This window comes from Onychomys torridus, chromosome 1 (genome assembly GCF_903995425.1).
Source record: "Onychomys torridus chromosome 1, mOncTor1.1, whole genome shotgun sequence".
NCBI classification, from domain to species: domain Eukaryota; kingdom Metazoa; phylum Chordata; class Mammalia; order Rodentia; family Cricetidae; genus Onychomys; species Onychomys torridus.
Genome location: NC_050443.1, coordinates 67736195 through 67762822, shown reverse-complemented (window position 1 = coordinate 67762822; position 26628 = coordinate 67736195). Strand labels below are relative to the sequence as shown.

At 39.2% G+C, this 26628-nt stretch overlaps 1 protein-coding gene across 1 annotated transcript in view; it reads right to left on the bottom strand.

The window, feature by feature from the left end:
• Positions 1 to 3175: 3175 nt before the first annotated feature.
• Positions 3176 to 26628, bottom strand: part of Rab38 (RAB38, member RAS oncogene family) — a 59999-nt gene continuing 36546 nt past the window's right edge. The window contains exon 3 of the mRNA XM_036173578.1: positions 3176 to 4161. Coding sequence (XP_036029471.1) covers positions 4009 to 4161 — 153 coding nt within the window. The 3' untranslated portion in view covers positions 3176 to 4008. The remainder of the gene's footprint in view (positions 4162 to 26628) is intronic.

Sequence of the window (26628 nt, the reverse complement as noted above, 5' to 3'; positions counted from 1 at the left end):
CACTAGTGTTGCATGAGACTTGTCCAGGAGGTCTGAATTCTGTGTTGCTCTGACCCTAGGCATCTAGAGAAAGCTTGTAGGCAATGGCACAAGAGACTGTAGTAGATCTTCCACAGGTCTTTGGCATTCCTTGCTATTGCCTGCATACTCTGTATGTACTCATTCTGCATTTTCAGAACACTCTGGCCTTTCATGAATTTTTTAAGAAAGTCACTGGTTTTGAGCATTTTTTTGACTTGTGACCCCTTCTCACAGAGAAACTTTTACCAAACCATGAGCATATAGGTATATAGACTGGGTATAGATTTCAAATATTTACAGATAACAAATAATAAATGAATAAATTTTAAAAATTCTTTGCTGTACATCCAATTTTAGCATTTATTGAAGATGAAAGTCTATTTGCATCCTAATGAGAGGGATGTGAATATTTTTTCATAAAGAATTAAATTTTTCAGGACATGGATGATCTTTCAAGGGTATTTCAAGTTGTTTGATGTCCTGATTTTGTAGTCATTAATGTTGACAACTCTACTTCATATAAATATGTAGTACAAAATGGTAGAAGTGCCTTTAGGATCATTTCAGCAATTGTTTAAAAGTCTATCTTAACCCCAGTCAAAATTCCTTTAATGTTTTTTTTAACTCAGTTCAGAAATTTAAATAGCAACTTTTCTTTTCAAATCAAGTATTCTGACATGATGCAATTCAAATCATTCAAATATTTATTTTACATGTGCATGCTGAGGCATGGATGTCAGAAAAACATTAAAAGTTTTCTCTTTACCGAATTATGACACTACACTTCTGTAAGAGGAGAAAACTCTTTATGTACAATAAAAGTACTGCAATTCTCAACACACAATAATCTCCAATCTGAACCAAAGTGCTTCAGGCAGCATTTGGTGGCATCACACACCCAGTGAAAAGAGCATGTGTTTTATATTCAGAACTAAGGCTCCATTCAGTAAGACCCTGTCATACAGCACAGGTTGAGTGCAGCCAGAAACACACTGTATTCATACCGTGTTTGTTCTTACAATAATGTTCAGTTGTAGTGTGTTCAGGAGTCTTTTAGTGTTGCTGGATTTTCACAATCCTGACATTTGATTATTTTGCCCCTTAAAAAGTCCCAACCCACAGTTTACGCAGCTTGAGTCTATTTAATACGGGAATGGAGATGGATAAGGAGAGAGTAATAAAAATAGGAAGAGTGGTGGAACAATCTCTGCTGCCTTCTGCTGTGGTTTATCTTTGAGATCATAACTGATGTTTATGATTTTTCTCTGCCGCTCTCATTCTCTTGACTCAGTTGCTTCTAGACCAAGTATCCCACATGACACTATAGTTCAGACTTTGTCCCCAGGAATGTGAGTCCTGGGCTATCCTCACCAGGGATATTGCAATTGCTCCAGAAACTATCATTATGCATGGAAACATCAGAAGGATCCCAGTGAGCCCACTCTTCCAGACACATGCCTCCCAGATCGATTGGTGTTCAGCAATCCTGCTTCCTCTTGCCCATCATGATGAATTATCCTGTCTGAATTAAGCACCTTTCCTAAGTACTGGTCTACGAGTATCAGTGTCCAGAACTAATCAAGCAGCAGCCGACAGTGAAGTAGAATTCTTCCTATGTTCACTGGGTAAGTATGAAGATTTCTAGTTCTAATTTGCTACAAATGACAGGATCATATTCTTTTTATGGATAACTAATATTCCATAGTTATCTACACATTTTCTTCATCCATTTGTTTGCCAATGGGTACCTTGGTTGACACCACACCTTAGCTGTTGTGAATAGTGATGCAATAAATATTTTTTGATATGCTTTTTTCATTTCCTTTTGCGTATAGATCTAGAAATGTATGGCTGAACTATGGGGTAGATACATTTTTAGATTTTCAAGGACATTTATATTGTTCATCATAGCTGCTGTATTAGTTTTCATCCCTATCAATGGTGTATGACTTCCATTTTCTTTGTATTTTACCAGCATTTGCTATTTTTTTTTCTTCTGTGATGTTAGCTATTCTGATTAGAGTAGAATTATATCACATAGTGTAGAATTATATCCCTTTCTTTGATGTCTAGTTACATTCTACCTTTATTCGGTGGCCATTGACATTTTCACATTGGAAGAGTATCTCTTCAGATCATTCTTATTGGATTATTATTACTGTTAATGAGTTTTTAGAGTTCCCATATATTTTTATTTGAAATCTTTATCAGATGAATAGTTTGAACACATCTTCCATCCTGTAATTTGCCTCCTCATATTCTTGATTGTATCCTTTGCTATGCAAAAGCTTGAGTTTAAAAGAATTATATTTACTCTTCAGATGTCTTCAACTCACCTCATGAGAATCTTAGTAATCTGGTACTACTGCTTACAGCTTTTCTCACCAGCAATGAGTCCATCCTGGCTGTGCCTTGTTTGGAAATAAGTCAGTTCAAACATCTGATACTAAGACTTTTCCTCCTTGTTTCACCTCCATCTTAACAAACTTAGGTTGCCTTCCACATAATAAGACCTGGTTTGCATGAATGAAATTTGTTTGGAAGGTTAGCTCAAGAACATCAGTAGAGGAACCAGGTAATCATTTTGGATAAATCAAATGGAAAATTCTCTCTATAAAAACCAGATACTTAATGTCATTAGGGACAGTCTGCAGAACATGCCTTGGCACTATTCTTTGTGACTGAAAAGAAATTTGAGGGTGTGTAGCTCATTCTTTGTTCTTATGTGTGAGATTTGGTTCAAGAACCATGAATTCCCAGAAAATTTGGGACTATCTGCCTCATGGGCCAATTGCATCAGAGGTAAGTGCACCTCTTAAGGGAAAAAGAAACACAATACTAACACGTGTGCGATGCTTACAGAAATAAGGGATGTCAAGAGTATACACTAAAAATATATGTTGTAAAATTTGAAGTTTTTGTGAGTGTATTGTGAATATCAAAGGAAAATTGATATTCATACCTGCAACATTTCAATAATATGGTCAGTTGTTTGTTTTTATATTCACTGTTCTGTATCATTCTTGGTCAGAATGTATAAAGATATATTTCTGTGATTAACCAAAAATGCATAAACACTGGCTATTTCCTTGACCTAGATACTGAATGAAACAGTTGATGCAGACAGAATGAACTCATCCCAATTCCTCACCTCCTTTCTAAAATCAGATGTAAAAATGGAATTGGAGAAACATGATTGCATTGTCAAAAAAGCCACAGTACTAAGCAAGAAATTGAAGGCAATGTCAGAAATAGGGAAACAGCATCTTTAATGTTTTATTTTCCACTTGTGAAAATATATATATAATATATCTTACATGTACAGAGAAGTCCCACAGCTTGAGTCCGAGGATACTAGAAGAAAGGCACATACAGGGAGCAGATCTTTCCACACAGTTTTCAGTTAAACCAGCATTCGGGGCACAGCACGTAACAACGGAGGCAGCCAAAGCACAGGCTGCCGGTGCTCAGGACTCTGAAGAGCAACATCACAGACAACCCTCAGGTCTGCCAAGAATGGCAAAAATACCGTTTCTATTCAATAGACCTCTAGGACCACCCGGAAACAAATTGAAACCTGAACAAAGAGACGCGCTGGGGCAAGGCAAATCCCACACTTAGTTTGACCTCTGCCTTGCTCTCTTATTCCCCTTCTCAAGAAGACCAGAGGCCTCATGGGCTGATTTAAAGGAACATGTATCATGGCTGGATGTGTCCCTGAGTGACTTCGCTCAGTGATAAAACAGCATTTTACAACAGACTAATATTTTAAAAGCTTGTAAACACTGTGCTGATGGTTGGGAAAACATATAAAGAACGTTTGCTGTTCCTCTCTGACAGGAAACGTGCTGTCATACATCTTTGGCTTGTCACATGTGCTTCTCTATCCTGACACTTACCCAAAATGGTAATAAAGCAAAATGGAAGCACAATTCATTAGGGCCATGAGGTCCTGTCTGGCATATGCCAGCCCAGCAGAGGTGCCTTCTAGGATCTGGCACAGCCAGAGCAGCTGACAACCTTGGGTGATGTGAGGTGGGGCTTCACAATGTCTGGTTCTATAGTCTCTATAAGGTCACACTCATTTGCAAGTATGTGCTTCACCAGGCATCTTGAAGCTTCATCAATGTTTATATTTTCCTGAAAGGGAGAAAAAAAAACAGTTTTCTTTTAATGCAACATTGTAGAATAATAGTCTTAAATAAGACAAAATCCAATATTTAAAATTGTGTGTGTGTGTGTGTGTGTGTGTGTGTGTGTGTGTGTGTGTGTGTGTGTGTTTTGCTTTTGTCTCCATGCATATGTGTGTATAGGCATGTAGAGGTCTGAAGACAACCTCAAGTGTTGTGTTTCAGGTACCTCCACTTCTCTTTGAGACCTTGTGTCTCACTGGCCTGGGACTAGCCAAATAGGTTGGGCTGGCTGGCCAGTGGGGCTCAAGGACCTGCCTGTGTCTGCCTCCCCAGCACTGGGTTTAAAGGTATCTTTGCAGCAGCTTGTCTGGGATTTGTTGCCTTGGTTCTGGGGATCAAATGCTAATTCCTGTGCTTGCAAAACAAGTACTTTCCCCACTGAGCTTTACCCCAGCCAGGGAAGTGTTTCTGGTGATTCATGTGAAAATTCTTTCTATACATTATCTATACATCCTCTTATTTTTCCCTTACTCTCACTGTCATCTTCCTCCCTCCCTCCCTCCCTTCTCTCCCTCCCTCCCTCCCTTCCTCCCTCTCTCCCTCCCTTCCTCCTTCCCTCTCTCCCTTCCTTCCTCCCTTCTCTCCCTCCCTTCTCTCCCTCCCTTCTCTCCCTCCCTTCCTCCTTCCCTCCCTCCCTTCCTTCCTCCCTTCTCTCCCTCCCTTCCTCCTTCCCTCCCTCCCTTCCTTCCTCCCTTCTCTCCCTCCCTTCCTCCTTCCCTCCCTCCCTTCCTTCCTCCCTTCTCTCCCTCCCTTCCTCCTTCCCTCCCTCCCTTCCTCCCTCCCTCCCTTCCTTCCTTCTCTCCCTCCCTCCCTCCTTCCCTCCCTCCCTTCCTTATTTTGTTCCTTTCTTTCTCTATCTCTTGGTTCTCTACAAAAATTAAGGTACATATTTTATTTTTTCAAATAGGAACAATATTGTTTTCTGGATTTATTTATGTTACACTTTTCAGATTTCAACTTTCTTATTTTTCACCTGTTATACAATCTTATAAGAAAAAATAAGTTTTCAATCTAGCATAGATTTACAATTATAGCGATGCACACTGCTTTTAAAGTCTCCGTAGGAACAGAGGCCACAGGACACCTTTTGCAGCAGTCATTAGCAGTTTTACCAATATTTCTCTTTTCGCCTGCCAGACAAATGGTCCAACTGCCATGTTTCTGGCCTCCTTGAATTCAGGTATGAACATGTGACAGCTGGCAGCCACTTAAATATGAGAAGCATTAAAAAAAAGTATGAGAAGCTACTTTCTTAGGTAGAAACAATAAAAGTTAGGATTTAATTGTCCCGCATTCTTTCCTATGAATTCGTGGAAACTTAAGGTGGGGATTCTAAGACTGTTCCAATGAGCTCATGATGAGACACACAGCATAGGTGGGAATTACGCCTTTGCTATTTGAAATCACTAAGATTAGAAATCATTTTACCATGGCATCACCTAGCCACTCCCGATGAACGTAACTCTTTAAAGGGAAATGTAAAATCAGAAGTGGATCCAGGGCCAAGAAGACAGCCCGTGAGTAGCACTTGCTGAACAAACCCAAGGATCTGAGTTCAGAGCCTCAGCATCCATATGGAAACATGGATGCAGTAGCCCACAGGTTTGTGGCTAGTCATCCTTGCTGTGAAGATGTGAGACCCAGACAGCAGACTTGCTGGGCACTTGGGAGCCAGTCAATGTGCCACTTACACTAGAGGTACAACAAAAAGACCCTGTGTTAAACAAGGTGGAAGATGAGAACCAACGCCCAAGGTTGTCTGCTGACTTACACAGACACCTTGTCATGGCATGGCAGCACCCCTATCCCCCGCAACACACACGTGCTCAGGCAAGAAATGAATGTTATGCACAACAGTAGAACAATCTTTAATTTTGAAAAAATATAGAACAGATACTTAAATATACATAAAATATTTAATTACTATAATATTTTCCTTCTGAACAGAAAAAAGTAACAAGAAATTTATTACCAGGATACTAGAAAAAATATTTTCTCATGCAAAATTCAATGAAGCTCTCCAAAAACCTTTTATTGTTTTAAGTCATTATTTAGAAAACTTTTAAAAATGTACTTTCAGACATTCCATTGCTAAAAGACAAGGGCTTTTGTCTTGTCATACTGTTACATCACTGTGTCTTTTTGTACAACTTTAACTGGAATTACCTATTCCTAATATTTTGTAACTCAAAATCATTGATCTACATTAAGATCCTTGCAAAAAAATAAAATAAATTTTTTTAAAAAGTGCCAAATTAAAAAAAAATCCTTGTGGATTTGTGGGGACCTCTCTAGAACTCTGCCTATTCCTGTTCTCATATGGTCATCATTTATCATGTTATTCCTTGTTCTTCCTTTCTGTTCTTGATCCAGCTGGGATCTCCTGTTCCCCTAAGCTTTCTTTCCCTTGAACCTTGCCCTTCATTATCCCCACTCACGTCCAGGTTGTTCATGCTTAAGTAATTAAAAAAATTACTTAAGTAATTAAAAAAATAAGCCAATACCATTTTCTTATTAACTTGCTTTTGTGTCAGAAATGAAGGCATTATAATCTCACCTCAAATGCCAGACATGAGTTATTATCATATGTTGGCAGATAAGAAACCTTAAGTTTAGAAAGGTTACAGACATTCAGTATGATCGCACAGTAAGTGGACTGGAAGGCCAGACCTCTCTGTGGTATTAAAGCAAGTTGTGTTTCTTTTCAAGACTTTTTTCTAATTTTGAAATATTTATTCTTTGATATATATATGATATATATCAATATATATGATATATATATATATTCATATGACGAAAGTTCATATATAGAGCTATATAAACTATATAGAACTTTATATCTATATATGAACTTTAGTCATGTTTGTTCACCCCCACTAGCTATCTCAGCCCCTCCCTCTTCCACAGAAATGCTTCCTCTTCACCAAAAACCCCCTCACACTTTCACTTCTTTTACTCTGTGTGACCCACTAAATTTAATTAGGGTTGTTTGTATATAAACATGTGTGAAAGGTTATTTACTGAAGCATGGACTACTTTTTTGTTTTGTTTTGTTTTGTTGAGACAGGGTTTCTCTGTGTAGCCCTTGCTGGCCTGGAACTCACAATGTAGACCAGGCTGGCCTGGAACTCACAGAGATCCACCTGCCTCTGCCTCCCAAGGGCTGGGATTAAAGGCATGTGGCACTGTCGCCCAGAGTGCACTAATTTTTTTGGGGACTACACTGACCCATGACAAAATGCTGTTAAACTGTTTTAAAGACCAAATGGAGTAACAGAAGTTCTTTACCCAGCATTAGACATACTAGGTACTAAATATTTCTCCTTTTAATGTGTTATATACTATAAAAATATGTTTATATGATAGAAAAACTTTAAGAGGGCCCCTCCTTCATGTATAGTGTAACTTAGGATCTTTAGTGATTTTTTTTCTAATTTACATTTATATGGTAACATGGCAGTTAAATATGGTTTTCAGTCATTAATGTAAAATTTACAAAAATCTCTTAATGAATAGGGTTAAATAATAATAATATGGCAATTAAATGAAAATATATTCATCACGAGGAGGAAACTACTAAAATACCTGTCCAGTCAGTGGCAGCCTAGTGAGACGGTTCTGTAAAAAATAAGATGATGAAGGAGAAACTGTCTTTGGAGAGTAGCTGATCAAATCAAGGTAAATTGGGTTAGGACTGGGTTGAGCCTTGAGGCTCCTTACAGAGGAAACAAGCAGATCAAAGGAGTAAGGGGATCTCCACTGAGGCCCCAGCTAGTAACCTAGTGGCAGTTCATGGTGACGGAAGCACATCCATTATTTTAACCAGTATTGTGTGCATTCCTGCTAAGTCCTAGGCATAGAGATGAAGATGAGAAAGTCCCATTTTGGTTTGGGAATACGCACTAGAAAAGTTTGTAGGAACCCCAGAGGCATAAAGTGTCTGGAAAGAGCATCTGGCGGACAGTTTATTGCAGAGGTTTGATAGCTGGGATCTCTTGGAGGGGAAGTGCTAATAAGTACAATTCTCTACGATCCCATTATAGGCAAGACTGTAGAGAAACTGAGCACTCTGCCTTCACCATCTATCAGTACATGTTCATGAACACCCGTGCTTGTATACTTCTAGTTATCATAGCAGCACGCCTGATTCCAATCAGAGACTTACAGATGAAGCCAGGAAGCATTGAGGGCTCCCATTTATCACTATATTCACCATAAACATGCTGCAAGAAGGAAGGAATACAATGGATAGGAAAGCTATCTGAAGTCACATGCTTATCTTAGGCCGCACTCACTTTTTGACTGAGTAATCCCAGGAAAGTTCAAAGCATCAGATGTTTCAGGAGACAGTATGAATGAGAAATGTATCCCACAGACTCATGTGCTTAAACACTTGGTGCTCAGATGGGCGTGCTCTTTGGGAAACTTATGGAACCCTTAGGAGGTGGAGCTTTACTGGATGAAGTAGGTAATTAGAGGTGGGCTTTAAGGTCTTACAGCCTGGCCCCACTACCCGCTCTTTCTCTCTATTTCCTGTGTCTGCATGAAGCATGATCTCTCTTCTTCCTAACTACCAGGCCAGTCTCATGCTTTTGTTGCTATGTCTTTCTAGTTATGGTGGGCTATGAATGCTTTGGAACTGTCAGGTAAAAAAATCTCTTCTACTCTAAGATGCTTTAAGGAATGATACGTCACAATGACAGAAAAGTACCACACTTTAATCCACTTGAAAAAATTAAAAATCTGCCACACAGGTGATTATAAGTGAATCATATTAGATGCTTAAACCAAGCAAAATACTTGGAGCAGTGAAGGATATAGCAGTGTCTATATTCTGCTCTCGTAAGATTGGACTCAGCATCTGAAGAGCAGTAATGTATGAATTCTATCCCTTCATCTGGCAGCCCAGGACATTGAGATTGAAAAAGAGTAAGTAGCTAGCTCCAAGCCACAGGTGTGCATTTCAGGGAAAATAGTAAATAGTGATAATGACTACATGCTTACTGCCAAAAGGTAAGGGAAGTGTGTATGTAGTGTCAAAAGCCAGCTTGAACTCATTTCAACTTTTGCAAAGATTTCCATAGTAAAAACAGAAATAAAATGGACAGGGTACTCTGAGACTGGCTACATTATTTTAGCTTCTTTTTCTTTTCTTTTTTATCCTTTGTTTAAATTAAGAAATTTTTTCATTCATTTTACACATCAAAGATCCCCTCTTCCCTCCTCCCCCCCCCCCAGCCTCCCCCCCCAACACAACCCCCACTCCCTCCTCCCCGACAAGAAGGCCTCCCATGGGGAGGCACATCTAGTAGAGGCAAGTACAAGCCCTTCTCCCTGCCTTAAGGCTGCACAAGTGTCCCATCATAGGTAATGGGCTCCAAAAAGCCCCCCTCATGTACCAGGGATGGATCCTGATTCTACCTCCTGGGGGCCCCCCAAGCAGATCAAGCTACACAACTGTCTCGCCATGCAGAGGGTCTAGTCCAGTCCCATGCAGGTACTACAGCCATTGATCCAGCTTTCATGAGTTCCCACTAGTTTGGTTTGGTTGTCTCTGCAGGTTTCTCCATCAGGATCCTGATGCTCTTGTTCATAGAATCCCTCCTCTCTCACTCTCCTACTGGACTCCTGGAGCTGGAGTGAGGGGTGGGCAATGGAGGGTAGGGGATGGGGGATGAGAACATAAGGGAATGGGATGGACAAGCTGGAACATGGATGGAATGAGAAAGCAATGAGAGAGATACCATGATGAAGGGAGATATCATGGGGATGGAGAGAAACCCAGTGCTAGGAAAACTGCCAGGAATCTCCAAAGATAACACCAGTTCAGACTACCAGAAATAATGGAGAGGGTTCCTGAACTGAACTGGCTTGTCCTAGTGATCAGATCAGTGAATACCTTAACTGTCATCATAGAACTTTTCTCCAATGTTTTAGATTCTTACAGGACCCCACAGAGATATCATCCCTCCCTAGATAGCAGGAAGGAATTTTAAGAAAGTGACACCCCCTCTCCTAACAGGTTTTGTTTTCACAGGGTTATGGGTAATTGCCATCTGCTAGGGTTTGGTTATAAGTTGTAATAGGGTTGCAGTTCCATTTTTGTTGTTATTACCCTTCTTCTTCCTGGAAAATACTTGATAATCATTCTTACTGTATATGGTTTGTATTAGATTTAGAACCTTCTTATTTAGACAAAAAGGGGAAGTGTAGTGGTATTGCTTCACCCATGAACTTGGGCTATACAGTCAGAAAGAGGTAGTGCTTCTTGCCTGTATATGTGACCTCTTGCCTGAGATCTCTTAAAAGGAAAGAGAGATGGGTCACGTTCTCTTCTTGGTGTGATCAGATACTAGATGGCCAGGTGCATTCACTCCTGGGCAGAACGGAGGACAAATTCAGCTGTTTACTTGGTTCTGTATCCATGAGTATATTTCCCCCAACTTACATCTTTTTTAAAATTAATTAAGAAATCTTTTTATTCATTTTACATACCAATCACAGACCCCTCTTTTCTCTCTTCTGCCGCCCCTCCTGCATTCCATCCCCCCAAGCCACTCCCATTCCCTCCTCCAAACAGGTAAGGCCTCCCATGGGAAGTCAGCAAAGCCTGGAACATTCAGTTGAATCAGGTCCAAGCCCTTCCCCCTGCATCAAGGCTATGTGACGTGTTCCATCATAGGTAATGGGCTCCAAAAAGCCAGCTCATGTACCAGGGATGGATCCTGATCCTACTGCCAAGGGGCCCCTTAAGCAGATCAAGCTACACAACTGTCTCTCTTAATAAATACCAATTATCCATTAAACTGACTCACGTGGATTGATCTTAAAAGGTGTGGGTATGTATCCGTCCATGTATGCCAACTTGAGGAAGTTGGTTCTCTCCTTCCACAGGGAATTGAACTTAGATCACCAGGTTTGACAGTAGGTACACTTACTTTCTGAGTCCCCTCTCTAGCATAGTATAGATCAAAACTATCTCCCCTTTTGATCAAACCCTGCCTGTTAAAACTTCAGCTATGTTTCAGGTACCACTGAGCTACCTGGCATCCAGGTAGACACAGTCAGGCTCATGCAGCAGGTGACTGTGCAGAAACAGACCTGCTGATTAAACTGTAAAGTGCTGTCTGGGGACTTTTGTATGCATATGTGACTCAGAGCAGTAGCAGCATCCCAGGAACATCTTCTGCCTGAAGGGGAATTTATACATTCTGTAACTCCCAAGTTACACACAAGCTACCAGAATCTGGCTAATTCACTCACACATGTACAGTATGAGGAGATGGTCTACTATTCTGGCAGCTTCAGGTCAGAAGGCTCAGGCTGAGCCACTGCTACCAGTTTGCTTCACTGTATCAATAGATAAAGGCTTAAAACTGCCAACAAAGCATTTCACTAAAACAAATGGTATGAGTGGTGTGGTTAGACAAGTGGGTTATTTACAAAATAATGTTCTCATGCACTCACCACACACACACACACACACACACACACACACACACACACACACACACACACACACATCTATGAAAACAACTTGACAGCCACATTCTAAAGGTAAGGAAGCCATAAGGCCAGGAAAACTCACCCAGAGCAGAGCTTGCCCTTGCTCAATCTGTCATTTCCACCAAGACTCAACTTCTGTGCTGCTCTCCAAGCACTCACATAGTTTCCCAGGTTTAAAAAACGATAGAAAAACAGCCTCACTTCTAAACCCAGAGTTCTCGGTCATGGCTGCCTCTGTCTTCCATGTTAGTTTACAAATGTACACAACCAGGCTCCCCGTCTCAGGGATAGATTCAATTGATCTAGCATAATAACCCGCATGGACATGCTTCAAAAGATTCTGGGCCGAGGAGATGACTCAGCTGGTAAGAGCACTTGTTGTGCAAGCCTGAGCATCTGCATTCAAGTCTTCAGCATGCATGTAACAGCTGGGTATCAGAAGGGTGGAGAGGCAGATCTGAGGAGTTCACTAGCCAGTTAGCCTAGCTAAAAAAGACTGAGCTTCTGCTTCAGTGAAAGACACTGTTGTAAGGGAATAAGGCAGGCAGCAGTATAAGAAAACACCAATGGCCTCTACATGCACAAGTACTAGGGTGTGGGCACCCACGGACACACAAACATTCATTCCTTCATATATACATACATACATACATACGTACATACATACAGCACACATACATATGGACAACACGCACACACATTCAGACCAGGGAGGTGGTTTAATTGGTAAAGTGCCTCAGTTCAGTTCCCCAGAATCCATGTAAAAACTGAGTGAGGGCCAGGCGGTGGTGGCACATGACTTTAATCCCAGCACTCGGGAGGCAGAGGCAGGTGGATCTCTGAGTTTGAGGCCAGCCTGGTCTCCAAAATGAGGTCCAGGAAAGGCACAAAGCTACACAGAGAAACCCTGTCTCAAAAAACCAAAAAACAAACCAAACAAACAAACAAAAAAGTGAGTGAGGTCCCATGCATCTCTCATCCCAGCACTGGAGAGGCAGAGACAGGAGGGTTCCTGGGACTTGCCTGCCAGCCAGTCTGCCAAGCTGGTGAGCTCCATATTTTGTGAGAAAACCTGTCCCAACAAAGGAGTGGGGGCTTGATTAAGGAAGACCCTTAATGGGAGCCATTGGATTCCATATATACATGCATACATGTACACAGGCAGAGTACATGCACCTCCTTTATGAACAAACATACACAAAAATTTAGAAATGAAATGTACATCCAGTTATAAGACACCCATAGTAAAGATACCTTTATAGTACAGATACCTTTAAATACTCTGTCCTTTTTATTTTTGTTTTATAATTAAAATATTATTTAGTAGGTGCTCTACACTGGAGTGATTCTGATTTTTTCCTGGAGTAAAGCATCTAAGTCTATGTGAGGTCCGGAGATCTTGTCAGTTTTTTAATCAACTCTTTAGGACATCTGTCTGGGGTTGGATTATTTAATGTTTGACTGCCATTGACAGAGAGGGGGGAAAAACACTAGCAGAAAACTTTCACATCTGCCTCATTAAAAGCTAGCAAAGAATTCACTTTCCACAATCTTTCCAAATATATCAACCTCAAACAAAATACCTAACGTACCAGAGGCCTGAGGTTAGGACACCAAATTCCTCAGCACTGTGAAGTTCTAATTAGAGCTGGTGGATGGTGGGTAATAAATAACACTACAGTAAGAAGTCTCACACAGACAGGGACTTAAAACTCCTTACTCCAAGGAGAACATGTGTCACTTGTCTATTGAACACCTATGTGCCAAAACATCTCTCGCTCCCTGTTGGTCGATATTTCTTTTCTGTGGTCGATGTGAACAGAGGTGACGGACCTGAATTTGTGTCTGCTTTGCCCTTTCTTCTCCTCTTCCACTTTTTTGGGACTTCCTGACTCTTGTGAATCCCGAGCTTTGACTAGGACTTCATCTGAGACTTATATGTCACACACTGTTCTCAGAATGAAGTTTTTCACTTAATCTTCATGGCAATACTCTGATTTTTTTTTTTAAGAGAAAATTCAGTTCATAGAATGTACCCAGGATCCTGTAACAGTAAGGTGTGGAACCTGACTCCTGCCTTCATAGCCTGTATTTTCCATTTGCTTGGAAAATGCTTGACTACCTTTCACTTATGTCCAAGCTATCAGTCACAAGCACCCAAAGCTTTGGACTCTGCTCCTATTTCTGGATGAGAAGGCGCATGTGGTATATAAAGAGAAACTAAAAGTTACCCAGCATCAGACTAAGGTTATTGGGAAGGACAGACTGAGCTGTGCACAGAAGGACCATGCTGTCAGCAGAGAGTTTTCAAATGCACTCAACTAAGAAGTTCCTCTGCCAACACTGCTCCTATGGCTACCTTGTCTTATGGTCTTTCTGTACTTTACTTTCAATGGTTATATTTTCCTGTGCTGTGGTTTTTACCTGGGGCTTCCGGCATGCAAGGACACTGCCTCCTACATTACCTTTACTTTTTAGATCTGAAAGTCCAATTCAACCTTCTTGTGTGCTTTCCTCCAGCTTCAGGGCTTCTCTTATCTGCTAGTGAATGCTTCCTCCATCACCCAGGCAGCCATGTACCCCACTTTAGCCCTGAAAACACCCTAGATGTACAGAGTCACCAAACACTAACAAGGAAGGGAAAGGAGTCATCACTACTTCATTCTCCTCTGACGCCCCAGAAACTGAAGGAAAGGTGACATCTGTATATTACACAGGCTGTTGGACTACACAGAGCGGCTAGCCACATGCACTCCCTCTTAGCTTTGGCTGTCTACTCGCATCCTCATTTCTGAAAACATTTTTTCTTCTGAGTGGCCTTGTGTCTGTTTTGTGAAACGCTTCCTCTATGTTCTCTGGCTCTTTCTAGCCTCCTCAAGTGACCTGAGGACTGTGTCTTTCATGCCTTTTGCTGGTGTCCCAACAACAGAATTATGTTTAACTATAATACACGCTGTGCGCTACTGGCTTCCAACATGACAAGAACTCTCTAAATCATATTATGCAATATTACTAATACCTATAGACAAGTTATTATAAATCATGTACCATTTGCATACTTTCCCTGTGTCAGCTAAGTTAATCCTCCACCCAGAAAGGCACTAAGCAAGAAAAATGAGATTACAAAACTTTCCCAGCATTACCCATCCCCATATATGACTCAGAAATGTATTATATTGGAGACAGGACCACAGACCAGTTGAGTTCCTGTTCTTAGCCTATTCTTCTCCATAAATGCTTATGTAAGGCATCAGGTATCAGCTTGACTTCCTTCTTGCTCTATTGCTTTCTTTATAAACCTGAAAGATTAGATATGGGTAGTCCACAATATTTTTCACTTGATCCATGGCTAGTCATTGACTTGGTGGCTTTCAGGTTTACTGTCTTTAGCTGGTATATGCACACTGTCTCTAGCTTGGCACCTAACTCGCTCATTTAAATTAAATTCCTGAACCTGAAGAAACATTGCATCATACCTGTTGCTTTCTCTTCCATCAAATGCCTGCAACCCTAAAATTAGGAGGACAGCTTTTTGAGTTTGCTACTCCTGAGAAGTATTTTCCAAATTCAGTATGTGTAACTTGCCATGAATGATCACTCAGTCAGAACACTCTTGGATTCTGCTACTATTAACACTTCACTTTTAATTTAGTCATGTCTTAATTACCCTCACTGTGAGTCTTTTGCTAACACAGTGTTAAGACACCCAATAATCAGTTTTAAAAAGAGAATACCCAAGTTTCAACGCTATCACTTAGTCAGACTTAATAACTCCATTCATGAAGAATAGCTTCAGTTAATATCCTTTCTCATTTGTCAGCTCTGGAAGGCAAATGACCCAACAGGCACAAATATTAATAGTAATAATTGCTAATACTGCCTTAACACTTACTCAGTATTCTGCTCTGCATGCTGCTACATACATTAACTCATCTAAGAAGTAATATACTATTAACCTCACTTTAGTGAAGAGAAGATTGAGATACATATAGAATAACACTTAGCTACAGCATGTGCTGGATGTATTTGGTTCAATTTCCAGTGTTATTGATTACTCACCATGAGCAGAAAATGATCTGTCTTAAAATCTATTTCTGTCTTGATTAAATGCTTTTCATTCTGGTAACTCTGTGTGTTAAGACAGCAGACTGAAACAGGACCATCATTGTCTCAGGAAGCAGCAGGATGTAATGGAATTAAAGGAAGCTTCAGAGTCAAGATCTATAATGTGAATTAACTCTGGGACCAAGGAGAAGTTGAAAGGTTCTGCCTCCACTTCTTAGTCTGCAAAATGAGACCAGTAATAACTCTGTTTCACAGGGCTCTTGATAGAGTTAAACGATAAACAGAGATGAAGCACCCAGATATGAAGTCACTAGTACTTCAACAAATATAAGCCTCTACTCCTAGCTCATTCTCATCTTGCTTCAAGTCGTACTTTGGTTGTCATACTCTGTGGGGAGTCTCATGATTTGCTTTGACTGGAACAGAAGCCCTTCAAACACTCTCACCTAGTTCAGATCAACAGAAAAAGGCTTGTTTATATACATCCTTCACTGAGATGCCAAGGCTACTGCTGCATTCTACTGTCCACCACAGTGGCTGTAGACAGCATGTGAGTTAATGAACAGCCAATCAACTGACTAAATGATTGATTGTGTCCTCAGAAGTGTGACAAGTTCTGGTTCCAAAATGAAAATAAGTTTAGATATGGGTGATTTGAATAGAAAGTGAGAAAGAAAACATGTTCACAACAGAATTTACTTCACAAGCCACACTGCCTATTCGAATTTGTTCCCAGTTGCCAACACCACTCCATCCAGAGGAAGTGAAGGGCAGATTGACTGAACCAGTTCATTGTCATTGAGCTGGATTTGGTTAGATAATTAGACTTTCACTCAAGCTGGCCTAACTTGTATATTTATTTCCTTTAGGAGTAATTATTTATATTTGTTGTTTCTAACTGCTTAGACCACCCATTGCTGCTTAATAACTTAATTTATTTAGCAAAAAAAAAAAAAAACCTTAATTTTCTTGAGCCTTACCTATATTAGATAGAACTAGTTAATAAAACCCACTTCTCAGAATGTTGAACTTACATTCCACTGATTAGATAAAATATCCTGACCAGACAGGGAAGAAAGGGTTTATTTATTTGGCTTGTGTTCCAGGCTACAGATCTTTACTGAGGGAGAACCAAGCAGAAACTTACAGCATCACATCCACAGTCAAGAGCAGGGGGAGAACAAGTGTGTGGATCCTTGCTCACTTGCTCTGATAGCCTTCTCTTCCCTTACATGCCTGGGGTGCTGTGCTTAGGAAACAATGGCATGTGCAGTGGGCTGGGTCTCCCAACATCAGCTGACAGTCAAGCAAGTTCCACACAGCTACAACCACAGAACAACTTGATCTAGGTCATTGCTCATTCAATGTGCTGGAGACATCTCAGCTGTTAAAAGCACTGGCTGCTTTTGTAGAGGACCTGGGTTAGGTTCCCAGTACCCACATGGTGGCTCACAACTGTCTTTAACTCTGGTCCCGAGGGGTTGGATACTTGTTTCTGGCCTCCATGTGTGTCAAGCACACAAACAGTGCTTATATACATGCAGGTGAAGCACACATGTTCATAAAATAAAAATAAATCCATTTTAATTAAGGAAAAAACTGTCAAAGTGACAGTTAAAAACTAACAAGTGCACAGAACTATAAGGGTTATAAATATTACACTTGGCAATATGTATACATATTACATAATACATACATAGTATATAATATGTAAGTGCTGCTATTTATGAATAGATACAAACATCATACATATGTCTATATAGGTATAGAATTAGTATTATCTTTCCATAACACTTTTTTTTCAGTCTTTCAGTTTGTTTTTTCTTTATGTATTATACTTTGGTTTGTTCATCTGTTAACTCTTCTGTAATTGTAGTGGTTTGAATGTGGTGTTAGGAATGGTCTTCACATTTCAATGCTTGGTCATTAGGATGCAGCACTGTTTGACAGGGATTAGGAAGTGTGGCTTTGTTGGACGAGGTATGGCCTTGTTGGAGGTAGTATGTCACTGGAGGTGGGCTGGCTTTGGAGTTTCAAATGCTCAAGCCAGCCCCAATGTTTCTCTCTTCCTGCTGCTTGCCAATCTGATGTAGAACTCTCAGCTACCTCTCCAGCACCATGTCTGCCTGTGGGCCACTATGCTACCCACCATGACAATAATGGACTCAACCTCTGAACTGTAAGCCAGCCCCAGTAAATACTTACCTTTATAAGAGTTGCCCTGGTGTGTCTCTTCACAGCAATAGAACACTGACTAAGACATAGATACTTTGAAATTCTTGCTTTTTCAGGTAGTGTAAGTAAAATTATCTTTACCACTATAATCAGAATAATGCTAACTAGGACTAAAACAAAAAAAGAGTAAGAATAGTGTGTAAATGTGGAGGTGTTGGAAAAAGCCAAGAAACTCATCTTTAATCACATTTTCATATCTGGAATGTCTGTGATGTTAGTTAACTACCAGAACTGTACCCTGCTCCCTGGAAACTAAGTCCACCAACCTCCCTTTCTAAATCCTTGAGTTCTAACTACTAAGTTCCACAGTCAGATAATGGGTCATCCACAGCCTGTGAACATCCAGAAATAGCATATAGCATCTGTTATATAATTTCTTTCTTTCTGATATAGAGTCATATATTCCTTTCTTTATTCCATAAATTTATAATTAAAAAATTAGACACTACAGGACTTGAAATATCACATCACTGAAGAGAATAAATGATTAGTTAATATTAATTAAATGATTCATTAATATTAATTAATAATTTAAAACAATTGATTAGTCAGGAAATAATCATGGGCTTTTCAACAGATCGGATATATCTTGTCTCAGGCTGTGTTTAAACACACTGGGTCATCCACTGTGATTGTCATTGTAGTCCAGGAGTCTTTGTTTATGTTTAGAGATAATGATAGACATGATGTGCCTTCCTACCACACTCATTCTCCCCCTATTTCATGCTCCATATAATCTCTTGGGCTTCATGCCTTCAGTTTCTATCCATTAACAGTCACCCTTCCTTTTCCTGTCAGGTTGTCTCCAGGCTATTTTAATGAAAGTATCATTCTGTTCATACCTCATCCTCATTATCAGCTTATAAAACTTTATTGGCTCAGACTGCTTACTTGAATGAGTATAGGCTACGAAAGCATGCCAAGCTTGTTTCTTCTGTCTCAACTCCACTGACTCCCCTGCTTAGCAAAGCCCAGCTGAACTAGATCATAGGACTTGTTGAAGGCTAGAGCCCTCATTGTGGCCTCTGCCCAAGTTAGTCATACTTCCCTTTCAGGCTGTAGATCAACAATACAAATCTGGCTTGGTTATTCTTATTCCAACTCTCTGTGTAGATGCCTTGCCCATTCATAACGTCATGCAGAGTACACAGGAGGGTTTGTTTCCGCAGTGTATCATTAGGCCATGGTGGGTTTCATTTGGAAAGGGAGGATTAGAGAAGAACAAAAAGAATTGCCACCCCATTTAATTCCTCCTCTGCTCACACATGGAAAGAGTATCAAGCAGTCATACCTGTATCTGACCATAGGACTATTACATAATGTTGTATCTCTCAGGTTTAGAGCTTCTCTTTATACAATTAGCAGCTACTAACTTGATGTAGTAGTGATATGTAGGAGAGTAGTGGATGGGAAAGATGGACCAAGGGACACATTTATCAACTGTCTTTGTATAACATAGTATTTAACCTTTATCTATGTTATTTAATCTTTATCTATGGTATACTTGTTGTGAGATATTTGATTACATTGTATAAAGATATGTCACTGTGGTTGGTTTAATAAAAAGCTAAATAGCTAAATGGCCAATAGCTAGGCAGGAAGTATAGCAGGGACTTCTGGACAGAGAGAGTTCTGGGGAGAAGAAAGGCAAAGTCACCATCCAGATGCTGAGGAAGCAGGATGGGCAAAATGGAGATGAGGTAATGAGTGCATGAAAGAGCAAAGACTTAAAATATGGGTTAATTTAAGTTATAAGAGCTAGTCACAACAAGCCTAAACTAAGGCTGAGTTTTCATAATTAACAAGTCTCTGTGTCATTTTGTGTGTGTGTGCTGGAGAACTAAAGAAAATTTGTCTACATATACTATTTCTACTTTCACCTTTCTCCATTTCTCTGAGTCTAGCTGAAGATGTAGTGTGTGTGTGTGTGTGTGTGTGTGTGTGTGTGTGTGTGTGTGTGAGTGAGTGTACATGCGACTGTGTGCACATGCAGGCAAATATGTTATTGAAACAGAGTTACATAATGCAACACTTAAAACAGTATACCTGATTGTTTATGAAAAGACATGGTGTACTTTGATAGGTTGGTACTCCCTGCTAGTCAAAACAAGGTGGGACTAGATATCTCTTCTAGGTGCTTCTTAGTAGTCTCCTGCAGTACTATTACCTGGTATGTAGAGAAATGGTTTTTAAATGTCATTTTTAGGTAAGTTATCCTGTGAGAGAGAAAGAAAAATGAGGGGGGGGAAGTATGAGCTGCCTATGTAGATATCCATTATACTTAAGTTCCTTTAAACTCAAGACCCATTAAGATAGGGAATTCATCTTGGCACTGGTGTCACTGCAAACCATCCTAGTCATTAAAGACATGTCAAAATCTCTCTCTCTCAGTTTCACCAACTGTAAAGGCAGGGAATTTATACTTTATACTAGGTCTTTTTCCAAACAGACTTGAAGATGACGCTTGAGACCATCTCTGTGTGTTGACTAATGCAATGAAACTTCTGGGAGACCTTAGAATAATGCTCCTTTAATGTGGAAGATTTCTCATATTGAGGCTTTAAGTAGGAGACATTTGTTTAACGCATCACTTACTAGAACAAGTATACTCTATCAACTTGATTAGCCATAAGTTTTTTGGCTATAAAATTTAGAAACCCACTGAGTTGTCCAGGGCATTTGGAGTTTAGTTCCTGGGAGTGACAGAATTGCTGAAAGACACAGGCTATTCCATGAACATAAGGCAATAAAATTAGACTCTCAAATGCTATCAGGCCAGCTTCATTTCCTCCATCTGTAATGGCTTTATGTATATAAAGAGACTTGGAACTTCTAGGCTCATTGGTTCATCATTTTGATGTCTGAGAAAAAAGATTTCCAGTCCTCAACTTCAGATGCAAAAATCTCTGAAGAAGAACTCGGATGACTTTTGATTTGGTTGCATGTTCACCTTCAAGGCCAGAGCAACTTCCAGCCCAGGGGTTCCAGGAGTGGCCTCACTTAGATCTCGTGGACACAATTAGCAATGGACAGTAATTTGATAGGCCCAGCATGAAGAAATGGTAACATATTTATAGAACATGCAGGAGAGGGAAAGAGGGACATGGATAGGAACAGAAAAGGAAACCTGACGTGGTAGAATCATTTTGAACTTGAAAAATCTTGAGTTGTCCATGTTATGTCACTTCATAGACATTTATACCATCAACACCAGTGTAAACAGACTACATGCTTTTGTTTTAGATAGCCTAAACAAAAGATGAACAAGAAAAGTATTTTCCACAAAGCTACATTCTCCAGCAAGTACAGGGACATCCAAAAACTTTACCATGTGCTGGACACATGGATAATTTGGGCTACTTTACTAGGCATAGTGACAGAGATGCTAAAGAGAATAAAATAGAAATGCCTTGAAAGAATTACCTTACTCAGAAAGCCATTATTTATCAATATATTCTTTTGTAAAATCATAATAATAATATGGAAATAATAATAAAGTACTAAAATGGCCTATTTGAAACTTAACTCAAACCTAATTAATATATTCTGATTGCTTTATAGGATTTTATCAACTTATTAGAACAAAATGAACAATATCTTTGACAAGTAGAAGAAGCTGCTGCTTCAGATGTGAACTTTGAAATTTTAGCATTATTGCTGTGAACGTCTTAAGGTATATACACACTGTCCACCTCATCAAGCCTTATTGAGAAGAGGAGTTTCTGTCACTAAGCATATTTTATTCTCTCCTTATTGCAGCTGCTACTGTACATGCAACAATACACCTATAAATAGCAAATATGTGCCTATAGATAATGAATACATCCTGAGGACTGAAGTGTCAAAATAAACATAATACTTTGAACAGAAATAGCACAGTGGTTAATGGGGCTAGTTGCTCTTCCACAGAGCCTAGGTTTGATTCTCAGCAACCCACATGGTGGTTCACATGTACTTCCAGTTCCAGGATATCTGATGCCTTCTTCTGGCATCCATGGACACCAGGCATGCCTATGGTACACAGAGGTACAAGCATACAAAATACCCTTACACATAAATACAAATAAGTAAAGTTATAAGGAATAAACATACATAGAAACTTTGGCTAGAGTTTCTTAAACAACTTTCTTATTGGTAAGAAACAACATAAAATATTTATGGCTAATTCAATTAGTCATTAGATTATAGATAATGTTAATCTTGTGTTTTTAATTGTGACTATTTTCTAAGTTCTCCATATGATACCTGTATGATAATATTCCCACTTAAAGGTAGAACAAACAAATTAAGTTTTAAGCAATAAACAACATAAGAACACTTAAAGTTTATTTTACTCCTAAAGTGCAGACAACATGAAAGAAAGAACACACTGATAAAATGCAGGAACTAGAAAAATAAAGAGGAAAGTAATATAAAAAATCAGTATAACTATAAAAAAATCAGGTTACAATGAACTTGTACAGAGGACAGATGGTCTGGTATCTGAAACTTAGAACAGATTTAGAATTAGTCACAAAGCGAACCCAAAATTTAGGGCATTATTAAAGAAACTGCTAATGGTACTTTAAAACAAAAGTACTATCACCGAATGCAGGGACTCACAGAAGGGAAGGACTCACTAAAGTGAGGAACTCCAAAGGAGAACAGATGGGGATCTAGTTCCATTTTCTATGTTTCTTCAGCACCATTTGTTAAAGAGGCTGGCTTTCCTTCCATGTGTGCTTTTGATATCTTTATCAAATCTTGGGTGGCTGTCGTTATCTGGGGTTTTACATGAATCCTTTATTCTGTTCACCTACAACTTTGTTTTGGGCCCAGTTTATGTCATTTTGAGGACTGTGTCTTTGTAGGAAAACTTGAAATCAGGTATGGTGATCTCATCAGAATGATATTTTATGCTCAGCATTGCTTTGACTGTTCTGGGTTTTTTGCCTTTATAATGAAATTTTAGAAGATTTTTCTAGTTCTTTGGAGAATAAGACTGGAATTTTGATGGGGATTACATTGAATTTGTAGATTACCTTCATTGGCCTAGTATTCTCACAATATTAATTCAGTCTATGTGAATGGTAGGTCTTTCTATCTTCTAGTGTCTACAATTTTCTTCTCAATGTTCAAATATTTTCATTAGAGAGAGCTTTCATTCTAGATTTCTTCTGGGGTTTGTTTACTTGTTTTGTTTTGACGTAATTGTGAACGGGACTGCTTTCCTGATATCTCTTTTATTACAACCATTACAATATATTATTATTACCATTATATTTTAAAGAAAATTGCAGGGCTTCATAAGTTAATTTTTCATCCTGCTGCTTTTGGGAAGTGTTTGTCAGTTCTAAGACTATTCTGGTGGAGTTTTTTAATGATTTCTTACATATAGGATTATATTTTCTGCAATAAGGATATTTGTATGTCTTTCTATTTTTTTCCTATTTGTATGTTTTTTATTCCTTCATTCATCTTATTCCTGTAAGACTTTGAGCAGAAGTTGGAGAGAGTAAGGAGGTCATGGTGGTTCTGGGAGGAGGTCATGAGAAGAATCAGGTGTTTGCACAACCAAATACATTGCATGTATAAAATTCTCAAAGAATAAATGAAAATACTTTCTAGACTGTGAAAGTAGACATCCTCTTTTTGTTCCTGATATTAGTAAATACGCTTTCAGGCTTTTTCCATTTAAGATAATATTGGTAATAGGTCTGTCGTATATAGCCTGTATTATGTTGGGGTACATCTCTTCTACCAGTAGTTTTGTTATGGTTTTTATCATGAAGAAATGTTGTATTTTTTCCAAAGGCCCTCTCTTCTATCTAATGCATTTACTTTGTCTTCAAATCCTGACAGTCTGCCTTCTACTTGACTCATTCTACTCATGTGGGATCTACTGAGATTTTTATTTGACTTATTAGAGTTTTCATTTCTAAAATTTAAACTTAGTTTTTAGTATTTCTAACACTGTATGGAATTTTTCTTTATATATTTTATTGAATTCTTTATTTCACTCAGCTGTTGATGTGTACTCTCTTTGAATTCATTGAGGAGTTTGTGTCCTTGATTTTGATAAGTAGGCTTATAATTACTTTTTTGACTTCCTTTGGGATTTCATCTAATTCACTCTTAACTGGAAAAACTGACCATGCCACTATGTATCTGCAGTGAAGACTTGCTTTCCTGTTTTACCCTGTTTCTTGTGCATCTGCAAGACTTAGGCACTTTGGCTTATGTAGTTGGTTGGATTTTTCTTTAATAACCCATATTCTTTTTATAGTATTTTTATTTTATAATTAACCTAATTTCACATATCAGCCATGGATTCCTTCCTCCTCCCTCCTCCCATCCCCCCAGACCTCTCCCCCAATCCACCCCCCATTCCCTCCTCCTCCAAGGCAATGTTCAACTTGGTCTAGGCTGTAATAGAGTTTAAGTGCCATTCTGTTTTTACTAGATTAGGGGTGTAGTTCCCCAGACATTATCTCCAGTAGCATTCTGAGGGGAGAATATTAACTGTGAAACAATGACAGATAATAAACCCATTGTGACCATGGTCAATTAGAAAAAATTCAGCTGTATTAACTTCAAGGGAATAAAGGAGCAGGAATGTGTGGTATATAGAAGATATTTATTACTATGGGTAAGAATTGAAGGAAAATAGGCTTAGTAAGACTAGGTATTATTATTAGAGTAAAAGAGAAAACTAAAGAAGAAAAAGGAAAAGAAATAAGAAATAGAAATAAATTTTTAATAAATAATTTTTATAAATAAAAATAAAGAAGAAAAAAGAAAGTTGGTTAAATACTTTAAAATTTTTAATGTTACAGATACTTACATGTAGAAGTAAAAACATGATTTGATAGTGGATGAAACAGAAAATAAGACATGACAGAGATAGAACGTTACATGTATTATAGGTAAATAGCAGAAAGAACACAACAAAAGAGGTATAGAAACAAATGGAATAATCACACAAACTAATTGAACAATGTAAATAAAAAGAACAAAATAAGGAACACTTATATGTAAATGTAGTTGTTACTTTTCTGTTGCTGTGATAAATACCACGGCCAGGGTAACTTATGCAAAAAGGAATTTCGTTTGGCTTATGTTTCTAGATCAGACATCCCATGGAAGGGCAGCAGTTGTAGCAGGGAGAACTCACATCTTCCACCTCAGTCATGAAGCAAAGAGAGCCAACTAGAATTAGAGCAAGACTATGAGCACTCAAAGTCCACCCTAGCAACATACTTCCTCCAGAAATGCCATACACCCCAAAGTTTCCTAAACCACACAATTGCTTTGGAGCCAAGTACCCAAGTACTGGAACCTATGGGGGACATTTCTCATTTCAACCACCACAGTGAATCAACATTTCAAACAAATAAAAGCCAAAGTGGCATATATAGCTTCAGTCAATATCTCTTCTTTGCTGAGATTCATGTTAGATCCAAATTCTCCATGAAATGTGGTTATATTTTATTTGTGCTCTAAAAAGCAAAGCTTGCCTGGGGATCAGAGGACAAAGCCAGCCACTATATTAAATGTAGAAGTCAGACAGTGGTAGCAAATGCCTTTAATCCTAGCATTTGGGAGGCAGAGATTCATCCAGATCTCTGTGAGTTCAAGGCCACACTGGAAACCTAGCCAAGCATGGTGGAACATGCCTTTAATCCCAGCACTAGTTAGCCATAGAGGTCTGGAGGTCTGTACAAATAGACAGGAAGTAATAGAGCTAGGCAGAAAGAGGAAGTGGTGTAGCTGGGTGGAGAGAGGAAGTAAGATGGCAAGGCACAGAAAGGTATAAAGGCATGAGCATATATGAAGTAGCTCTCTTGGGCTGAGGATTTCCTAGTGGAAAGAACTTGTGGCTGGCTTGTTCTATTCCTCTGGTCTTTCAGCTTTTATCCCTGGTGTTTTTTATTAATAAAAATATTTAGCATTCATGTTACAATGAAATATTTTCTAGAGCAAATTGATGATGAGACATGCTGTTTGTATCTCCAGATGAAAGCTGATATATTTGATTGGTCAGTATTGGTCTGTTCTGGATTTCTGCACAAAATCAGAAAGAGTGGGCCATCCTTCTGGAGTTTCCCAGACATCCATATTAAGTGTTGCCCAGAGTACCTCACCCACTAATGTGCATGACTGGTACACTTCCCTGAGTAGATATCAGCACCCAAGGCTCTGATGTGGCAGGCCCTATTTACCTATATTCTCATCTTACTAATGCTTGGATTGCTCATGTCAGCATCATTAGCCTTAGCTTGAGTAAGCTTGTTCTCCTACGCTTGAGTTCAGGTTGGCTCGTATGAGGTTCTCTGGACCTCACACTGTTAATGGGAAGATGAGAGCTTGGTGTTTTAGTGACATCATGGTGTGCCATTCCTCCTCCCAGCTGAGCAGCTTGATTGGAAAGTTTCTCTTGGAATCTGTTCCTTCCTTACTCCAGCATTTTAGGCAGAAATGAAGCATGACTGACAGTGGGTGCATCATCACCCAGCAGCCTCTCTATGGGACTTATAGGTCTTTTGCTTTCACATCTACAGATTTTCCATTTCTTTCTTTTGGCGCAAGTCCAATTCTCTCTTCTCCCTTGTGCTTTCTTCAGCATTCT